The sequence below is a fragment of the Doryrhamphus excisus genome, chromosome 17 (assembly GCF_030265055.1).
Source record: "Doryrhamphus excisus isolate RoL2022-K1 chromosome 17, RoL_Dexc_1.0, whole genome shotgun sequence".
Lineage (NCBI taxonomy): Eukaryota > Metazoa > Chordata > Actinopteri > Syngnathiformes > Syngnathidae > Doryrhamphus > Doryrhamphus excisus.
The window spans coordinates 12,635,034-12,644,611 of record NC_080482.1 but is presented as its reverse complement, the minus strand read 5'-3'; the positions used below and the strand labels follow the sequence as shown (position 1 = coordinate 12,644,611).

The window sequence follows — 9,578 nt, the reverse complement described above, 5'->3', positions numbered from 1 at the left end:
TCTCCATCCTATTTATGTATAAAATATCTTTTACATATATTCATACACAGCTTACGGCCACACTCCTTTGTGCGCCCGATCTCGTCTGATCTCGCAAGCTAAGCAGAGTCGGGCCTGGTTCGTACTTCGTCGGGAGACCGACTGGGAATACCAGGTGCTATAAGCTAGGCTACACGGTGCCGAGTGGTTAGCGCGCAGGCCACACAGATAGGAGACGCGAGTTCAGTTCCACCCTCCACCCTTTGCATGTTCTCCCCGTGCATGCGTGGGTTTTCTCCGAGTACTCTGGTTTCCTCCCACATTCCAAAAACATGCTAGGTTAATTGGTGACTCCAAATTGTCCATAGGTATGAATGTATATATAATAATAGGTGTGAGTGTGAATGGTTGTTTGTCTTTATGTGCCCTGTGATTGGCTGGGCACCAATTAATTTACTTTATGTAAAATTACTTTTATTATAGAGATATATTGTTTTTTATATTCATATAAAACATATGTCAGATATATTAAAATATTTTAATATATTTTCTTTTTTATATTTTTAGTCTATATTTATTTCAATAAATGAATATAAAAAAGGTATATAAAAATGTATAGTACATGGTTGGTAATTATATTATTAAGGATTCTAACTTATACGCTGGAGGGACTATGTCTCACAGCTGGCCTGGGAACGCCTTGGTGTCCTCCCTGTGGAGCTGGAGGAGGTGGCCGGGGACCGGAAAGTCTGGGCTTCCCTTCTAAGACTGCTGCCCCCGTGACCCGGACCCCGATAAGCGGAGGAAAATGGTTGGATGGATGGAACTTATAAAGAGCTATTGTGATTGTATAATAATAATAATTTTGTATACTATAATAATAACAGGGCGGCACGGTGGTCTAGGGGTTAGCGCACAGACCTCACAGCCAGGGTTCAATCCCACCCTCGGGCATCTCTGTGTGGAGTTTGCATGTTCTCCCCGTGCATGTGTGGGTTTTCTCCGGGTACTCCGGTTTCCTCCCACATTCCAAAAACATGCTAAGTTAATTGGTGACTCCAAATTGTCCATAGGTATGAATGTGAGTGTGAATGGTTGTTTGTCTATATGTGCCCTGTGATTGGCTGGCGACCAGTCTAGGGTGTACCCCGCCTTACGCCCGAAGACAGCTGGGATAGGCTCCAGCACCCCCCGCGACCCTCGTGAGGAAAAGCGGTAGAAAATGAATGAATGAATGAATAATAATAACAATCACATCCTGGAGTACTCCCTGGTGTCAGGATCTTTAAAATACACTTGGCACAGTTGAACACAAGATAGACTAAAATAATAAACATATTTTAAATGTAACAGTCCAAAACCAGTTGTACATTTTTTCATTCATTAAATTGAAAAAAAAATAAATCTATAAAATGTGACAATAAAATTAAAAATATTTTTTTCAAATAGTAAAAATACAATGTGATGATATAAAAAATAAACTAAAGTGAGAAATAAACGTGAGTGTATACCAGCATCACCATGCTGACATTTGTATCATCTTGTGTCGGCCTCCGTACTACTGACTGTAAATGTTGATGTTTTTACACACACGTGCACGTGTCCGTGCACAGCCAATCAGCATCAGCAGAGCACCGCCCGCTAGCCTCAAATGAGTTGGTAGAAGGAAGAATCTTCCCTCCTGATAAGAATGGCCGAAAGGAAATAAATAAAGAAATAAATAACTTCCTCAGATTGGATTAGAGGGCGGGGGAAGGGCAAGGCCGTCCGCCATGACGCATGGCGGAGCTAATTACAGCTAGCAACAGCCGCCGCGTGCCACGGTGCATTGTGGGATGTCATTTACACAACGGACAGCAGCGCCGTGCCCAGCTAATGCTAATGTCCTTTATATCAATTCTGCATTTTGGCCCATTTTCCTACGCCGAGGCTTTTAGCGGCCGCTCGCTCAGGGTTGAGGCGGCGGCGCCCATGTTGCTAACCGTATGCTAATAGGTTAAGAGCAAGCCGAGTGATGGATGTGGTGTCTGCAGGTGGACGCAGACGCCACAAAGTGCTCTGGAGACGAGCAAGGACATGTTAGTGATGAAATGTGCTCCGACTGTTTGGACACTAAAGACGACTAAGAGGAGCGGAAAGCGTTGCTAAAAAACACAAACATTTACATTTAGCAGCGTCGTGTTAGCATCACTATGTTGCTGTTTGGCTACATTGTCTTTGTGCTAAGCTTTATCATTTATCAAAATAATTCATGTAAACAGTAAAAAATATATATATTTTTTTGCTTCCAATTTGTCAATAATATAACAAAGTAAAGTAAAGTAGTTAGTATTATTATCAGATTTTAGTGCTTTCAGATTTGACCATCTCTTACTGTTTATTTCATTTAATTGTAAAACATTTATATGAGTAATTATTTAATATATTCATGAATACTTAAATTGATATTAATTATTAATGTTACAATAAGTTAAGAAGTTAATATTTAATTCAACTTAAAGCTAATAAATTATTATTATATTTTAATGTTATTGGTATTTAAAGATACATATACAATATTATTCATTATTTAAAAAATTAAAATAACACATTTTGCATTATTTTTTTACTGTTATATTTGTATAAATTTAAAACACACTACTAATAAAATGTAGTCTTATTACAGTAATATCAATAAAAATAATAATGCTGATTATATTATAATAATAATATATCATAATAATTTTTAATGACAATGAATTTGTTCTAGTTTAGCACACAAGTATTTGTTATTATTGTATAAAATAAAAAACAAATACTGCAAATAAAATGTATATTATTCTTGTTAATAGCAAAAATGATAATGAAAAATGATAACAATTATAACATATTTTTAATATTATATATACAATATATCGTTATAATCAAATGCAATCATTTAATTAAAATACAATGAAAACCCATTTTATAGTATTTTATAGTCAAATGTGTTTTATTCCTATTCTAGCAATTTAAAAAGGTGCGCGTGCACACACACACGCACACACATACTAGAGATGGTTGTAGCTAATAAGGTGTCCTCTCGAGATAAGGAGGTCTGATAGCAGGGAAAGAAGCTGAATAACAACAACTTATTAAGATGATGAAACGTCCTACAAGAAGCCAAACACTCTTAGACAAATCTTTTTAGGATAAGGAGCAAGCAGGAAAGCGAGGGGAGGAAGATCCTAACCCGATTGGATGGACGTCTCGCGGTAGGAGGGGGGACTTTAACCCAATCAAGCGGTCGTCAAGCTCATGTCATGCATAATTAATACACAGAAATCCATGCTGATTGTATTACGGCCTTTTGGACGACTGTTCTGAAGTGTACCCTGTCACATGACCTCACAGTCTCACGGCGCCTCGCTCACGTCCAGCTGAGGCTCGCGTTGATGTCACGGATGGGATGTTAGCAAGCTGGTCGACTGCATTTTGGAGTTAGTCGGTACGGTCCACTAGCATGGAGGGAAAAGTGGTGCAGTGACACACCACAGCCAACAGATGGAGCTGTGATGGAGAGAGTTGGTCAGATGTGACAACCGGCGCATTTTTTGTAATGCGCATTAGTGCCACCTACAGGATGGGAGTCATTTTTCAATCAAATGAGTCACGTTGAGATGTTTATCCTTGGTGGAGGTCCGCTCATCCACCACAGGGTGTCGCTAAAGTCTGGACACAGAACTGTGTAATGCGTATTTGTACCTCTATCAAAGGTATAAAGTTATTGGTATGAGGCAAACATATGACAAATTAGCTTGTTTTTATGCTCGATGCTCTTGCTGGTGCAACGCTGGCTGGGAATCAAACTTGCGTCCTCTGTCATGAGAGGCAGATGAGTCATTCCACTATAAGGGATTTTACCATAGTGGATGAGTGGTTTGCATGCAGACCACACAGCTAGGAAACCTGAGTTCAATTCCACCCTCGGCCATCTCTGTGTGGAGTTTGCATGTTCTCCCCGTGCATGCGTGGGTTTTCTCCGGGTACTCCGGTTTCCTCCCACATTCCAAAAACATGCTAGGTTAATTGGTGACTCCAAATTGTCCATAGGTATGAATGTGAGTGTGAATGGTTGTTTGTCTATATGTGCCCTGTGATTGGCTGGCCACCAGTCCAGGGTGTACCCCCCCTCTCGCCGGAAGACAGCTAGGATAGGCTCCAGCACCCCTGCATGAGGATAAGGGACAGTGAATGAATGAATGAATATTATATGCCCAGATTTGTGGGACACCCTGTACTGTACAGTAGAACATGCTGCCACCTGCAGGACAGAAGATGACACACAGGAAGAAAGATTTTTATTCCAAAAAAATGTACACGTATGAATTAAAGAAAGATTTAGTTACATGTGTAAATAGAGCTTTTAGCCTTAAATATGCAAACATGATGCAACCTGTATGTCATCATCCACTTTCCATTCTGCAGCAAGTTTGACATAGAAGACACGTCGCTCTGGCTTCTCTTGATCAAAAGCAACCCTTCACCGCTTAAGCGCTCTAAGATTTATTGTCTAATAGTTCACTGCTGTGACTCAGTAATTAAAAGGTACGTCAGGTTGTGTGACGTGTTGAGGTGTAAAGGACTAACGAGGATGAGTAGGAGGGGAAAGGGTGGTCTAGTTGGCCTGGACGGGGCGTCCCTCGGGTATGAGTGAGGTGAAGAAGGTGCAGATGAAGGACCAGGCGGTGGTAAGCAAGCTGGGCTCTGGGAGGGCGGGGGCCGCCTGTGTGGGGTCCTCTTGTACTCCTTCCTCTGAGCTGTCTTCATCTTCCACACCGTCATCCATTAGACGCTCCTGGAGGACGGTTGCACACACAGAGAGTTTAACAACACAGGCCGTGTGAAGCACCTACGTGTTAGAACTTTACCATTTCCTGCATGTCCTGATGCTGCCGCACTTCTTCCTGAGGAGCTTGCGCCTGTTCAGCTCCTTGAAGGTTCTGCTCCTGTGGCCTGAAGGGAAACCAACCAGCCTGGTGCCTAAATGAAAACACCCCACAAAAAAATAACAATCAAATTCTGGTCAACTTCTGACAATCCAGGTTGAGAAGAGAGACTCACAGGTAGACCAGCAGCATGGCGCCCACCACCATGATGAAGCGGCTGAAGGAAGAGTAGAAGTAGACGATGCTCAGCAGGACGCTAGCACGGGACAGCGTGTACATCCAGTCCAGCCAGTCGCGGTTTAGCTCATCCTCGTTCAGCACCGCCCCGCCCTGCGCGTTCATCTGAATGTTGGCGTTGGCCTGCGGCGGGTTCTCCGGCAGGGGATTAGCGGCAGCCGGGGCGGGCCCCAAGGGCGGCTGCACGGCTTCGTTGGGGTGGGGGGGTGGCGGCTGCACAGACGGGGGCGGGGCGGTGGGGGGCTGAGATGCTGCCACCGCTGCTTGACTGTCAGGTGGAAGATGACAGAAACAGACTACATTTGTGGGTGAATGAGACAGAAATACACGCCAACTAACTGATCACTGCTAAGACTACGTTCCACTCCAGCCCTGTAATGCTCATTTTCAACTATTTGCATTTTCCGAGTCAATTTGAGAAAATCTGTGTACCATGTTGTTATCAACACACCATTACATGATGATAATATACAAAATAAACTACAATTATGGTGAGACACACTTAATTTGATCCTACAACATGTCTACTGTATGTCGACCCACTCAAGTCCATCAATCCATTTTCTATGCCACTTATCCTCACAAGGGTCGTAGGAGTGCAGGAGCCTATCCCAGCTGTCTTCGGGCGAGAGGCGGGATACACCCTGGACTGGTCGCCAGCCAATCACAGGGCACATTTAGACAAACAACCATTCACACTCACACCTATGGACAATTTGGAGTCACCAATTAACCTAGCATGTTTTTGGAATGTGGGAGGAAACCGGAGTACCCGGAGAAAACCAGAGATCCCCGAGGGTGGAATCGAACTGTGGTCTCCTTGCTGTGTCGCCTGCGCGCCAACTACTCGTCCGCCGTGCAGCATGTCCACTGAGTTATTATTATTAAAAAGTTGCTTATGTCGACATTGACACACCTTTTGTCTAAATAAAATGTCAGGTAATTTCTATGAAAATTGCTCTCACTGTTGGTCTGGCTCTTACTAGCAGGGAAACACCACTGCTCCCCAGTGGCGGTTCTAGTTATGGCTCACATGGACCACTACCTAGGGCACTCCAAGGACAAAGTGAAAGCAAAAAAAAAAAAGAAAGAACGTATTCATTTGTGCTCAATGCTTATTTGTTCATCAGATCAGGACGGGCACACCGCCGTACTGCTCACATGATAAGACCAAACCGAGGTATGAGGCCCTTTAAGTAAATTACAACAAAAATTGCTTAAAAATATAACAAATTCATTCTTAATATTGTATAATATTGAGTATACGGAAGGCCAAGCGACTCAAACGTGCTACTTCACAACGAAAATGTTAAATAAACACGAGCAAATTGTGAGTGGATATGAGCTTCTTTAGCCTTGACTACTTGCTGAGGTATTGACGATTACGTGTGAACAAAACTATTATTATAAAACTACTACTATAACAAAAATATTAGCGTATCATGGTCGTTGGCCACTTGTGGACCTGGAAAAGGCATTCAACAGTGTCCCTCGTAGCGTCCTTTTGGGGGGTGCTCCGGGAGTACGGGATTGGTGGCGCGCTACTACGTGCTATCCGGTCCTTGTACAAACGGGGCAGGAGTCTGGTTCACATTGCCAGTAGTAAGTCAAGCCTGTTTCCGGTAAACATTGGTCTCCGCCAAGGCTGCCCTTTGTCACAGATTCTGTTCACATTTTCATGGACAGAATTCTAGGCGCAGCCAAGGTGTTGAGGGAGTCCGGTTCGGGGGCCTTAGAATCTCATCTCTGCTATTTGCAGATGATGTGGTCCTTATGGCTTCTTCGGGCTGCGACCTTCAGTGTTTACTGGGACGGTTTGCATCTGAGTGTGAAGCGTCTGGGATGAGACTCAGCACCTCCAAATCAGAGGCCATGGTTCTCAGTCGGAAAAGGGTGGAGTGCTCCCTCTGGGTTGGGAATGAGGTCCTGCCCCAGGTGGAGGAGTTTAAGTATCTCGGGGTCTTGTTCACGAGTGAGGGAAAGTGGGAGCGTGAGGTCGACAGACAGATCGGTGCAGCCTCAGCAGTAATGCGGTTGCTGTACCGGACCGTCGTGGTGAAAAGAGAGTTGAGCCGGAGGGCAAAGCTCTCAATTTACCGGTGGATCTATGTTCCCACCCTCACCTATGGTCATGATAGGGTGAGGAGCTCAGTCATCCGGGAGGGGCTCAGAGTAGAGCCGCTTCTCCTTCACATCGAGAGGAGTCAGTTGAGGTGGCTCGGGCATCTAGTCCGGATGCCTCCCGTACGCCTCCCTGGTGAGGTGTTCCGGGCATGCCCAGCCGGGAAAAGGCCCCGGGGCAGACCTAGGACACGCTGGAGGGACTATGTCTCACAGCTGGCCTGGGAACGCCTTGGTGTCCTCCCGGTGGAGCTGGAGGAGGTGGCCGGGGACCGGGAAGTCTGGGCTTCCCTACTAAGACTGCTGCCCCCGCGACCCGGACCCAGATAAGCGGAGGAAAATGGATGGATGGATGGATGGTCGTTGGCCACGTTTTTTGTATGTTTAACTGGAATGTTTTGAGGTTTGGACCTTGTGATTAGAACATTTCCAACAGTCTGGAATACACAAATGCCAAACAACAAAACTCACGAAACTGTGCCACCACTGGTGATAAAAAGGCCAAATCATAGTTCACACAGTATTTGCACATATTACTAGTTAACAAGAGAGTATACTCACTATTGCATGTAGTAGTGTTGGGCGTACATCTGCTGCCACCACAACATCTGCATGGGCATGAACATCTGGCCGCCTTGCATAGGCACCTGAGCACCGTGAGGCCTGGTGAGGAAGTAGATGACTTAGCACGCATGAGGTATTTTAGAGAGCGAAGAAACAACAATGTGATGATATGTTTGCTCACCACTGAGGGGCGCCAGCAGGCGTCTGAGGAGGATTCAGCGGGGAGGGGACACCACGATGCCTGAGCTCACCATGCCCCACTGGGATGGAGGAAGAGGAGGATGGTAGACTGTCTGAATGTGATGCAGCGGCAGAAGATGAGTTTGCCGTTTCTGAGCTCTGAAATAAAAATGAAGACAACATATGAGCGTCATGTGTACACAGAGGACAAACAGAAGTGATGGCGGCACACACGCTGATGTCTGCAGTGTTGACGGTGGAGGTCCTCTGAGGGACAGGCGACCCTGGGGGGGTGTGAGAGTTGCACACCAGGTGTAACATGTAGTAATCATCCTGCTGCTGGGAGATAAGGACAGGATAAAGCCATTTAGGGTTTACATATAACTCAAGTCATTGAGTGTGGGTCCTGCTGTGATGGATGCATACCTGCCGGAGCACGTCTTTGAGCTGGAAATGGTCCTGCAGGAGCTTTCCCGAGTAAACCAGACGTTGGTCTTTGGAGCGCTGCAACACAAGCACCATCACATGGTGAATGAGACACGTGGATGGAGGTGGACGTAAAGGAGGACTTACGGGCTTGCTGGGATACACATTGGAGATGTGCTTCTTCAGTTTCTCCACGGTCCAGCTGAGGAAGCAGGTGATGGTCTGGTCCTGGTACTTCTGGTTGGGGGCCTTGATGACCAGGGTGACAGGGCGATCTGCTGCCCCTGGGTCCATAGCTCTTATTACTCAGGTCTCACCTGAGGAGGAACCTCTCAAATCCTCTCCATGCTGCCTCACAACCAGAATCACTGCTGTGCACAGGATGGGGGGGGGGGGGGGCGGTTCCCCCTTTAAAACAACCTCATCTGTGGGTGAGGAGTTTGTGGGGATTTCTGGTGTAAAGAGAGGAGAGAAGCTATTTAGTGGCCACTCCAATACAAGGTTGGCGTATGCAGGTTTAATGTTTATAATTGTGGTTGTAGTTTACACAGATGTAAATCTGCACTTTATCAAGCCGCTTCTAATATTCGTTTCCTTTATTTTGGATTGTTCATGTGGTCTAAATATTAGCAGCAACTTTTGACATGACTTGAAAGTGCTGTGTGCAATTGCTACGTATAGGAAACGCTATTAATTATGTCAAATGTGTGATATAACAGGTTTGGGAACAGGACGCTCCGTGTTTTGTTATGACAAAACCTACATCGTGTCAATCGATATCGACGTGAAAATTTGTTAAAACATACACAACAGGTTTAATAAATAAAATATTCAACACAAAGGGTATTTGAGGTGTGTTTGTTCAACAGCTGTTATGTTACCAGCGTTAGCTTGGGTGCTATCGCTAGCTTGATTCGCTTTCTGGCTAACATTAGCTACGCCTGCTACACCAGGCCGCCCCCATGTTCACTTTGACATCGCGTCGAAACTTTCATCTCCCGGCGTGATAGAGCCATGTCACTGAGGTAGCGTCAGCCATTATACCTGTCCAAACTTCTGGAACGTCGTCTGGTCCTCGTTCTTCTTCTTGGCCTTTCTTGTTGTTGTACTATCGGAAGCGGAAATGACGTCACAATATCAGCTGACAATATGGCTTCTGCATTG

General features: G+C 45.1%; 1 protein-coding gene and 1 pseudogene across 2 annotated transcripts; one reads left to right on the top strand and one right to left on the bottom strand.

Moving 5' to 3' along the window:
- Positions 1-49: 49 nt before the first annotated feature.
- LOC131105763 (5S ribosomal RNA) lies at positions 50-166 on the top strand (annotated as a pseudogene).
- A 4,115-nt stretch (positions 167-4,281) lies between these two features.
- Positions 4,282-9,559, bottom strand: herpud2 (HERPUD family member 2). Of its 2 annotated transcripts, none has more exons than XM_058053696.1 (9): positions 9,459-9,559; positions 8,562-8,866; positions 8,415-8,492; positions 8,223-8,327; positions 7,990-8,147; positions 7,806-7,907; positions 5,062-5,391; positions 4,869-4,980; positions 4,282-4,795 (listed from the first exon to the last, which is right to left on the bottom strand). In XM_058053696.1, the coding sequence occupies exons 2-9, from the start codon at positions 8,706-8,708 to the stop codon at positions 4,616-4,618; spliced, it is 1,212 nt and encodes a 403-aa protein (XP_057909679.1). In that variant the 5' UTR covers positions 8,709-8,866; positions 9,459-9,559; the 3' UTR covers positions 4,282-4,615. The 2 variants fall into 2 exon arrangements, with proteins under 2 accessions (XP_057909679.1, XP_057909680.1); XM_058053697.1 differs by having other exon boundaries at positions 8,223-8,324.
- Between the last annotated feature and the right edge of the window lie 19 nt (positions 9,560-9,578).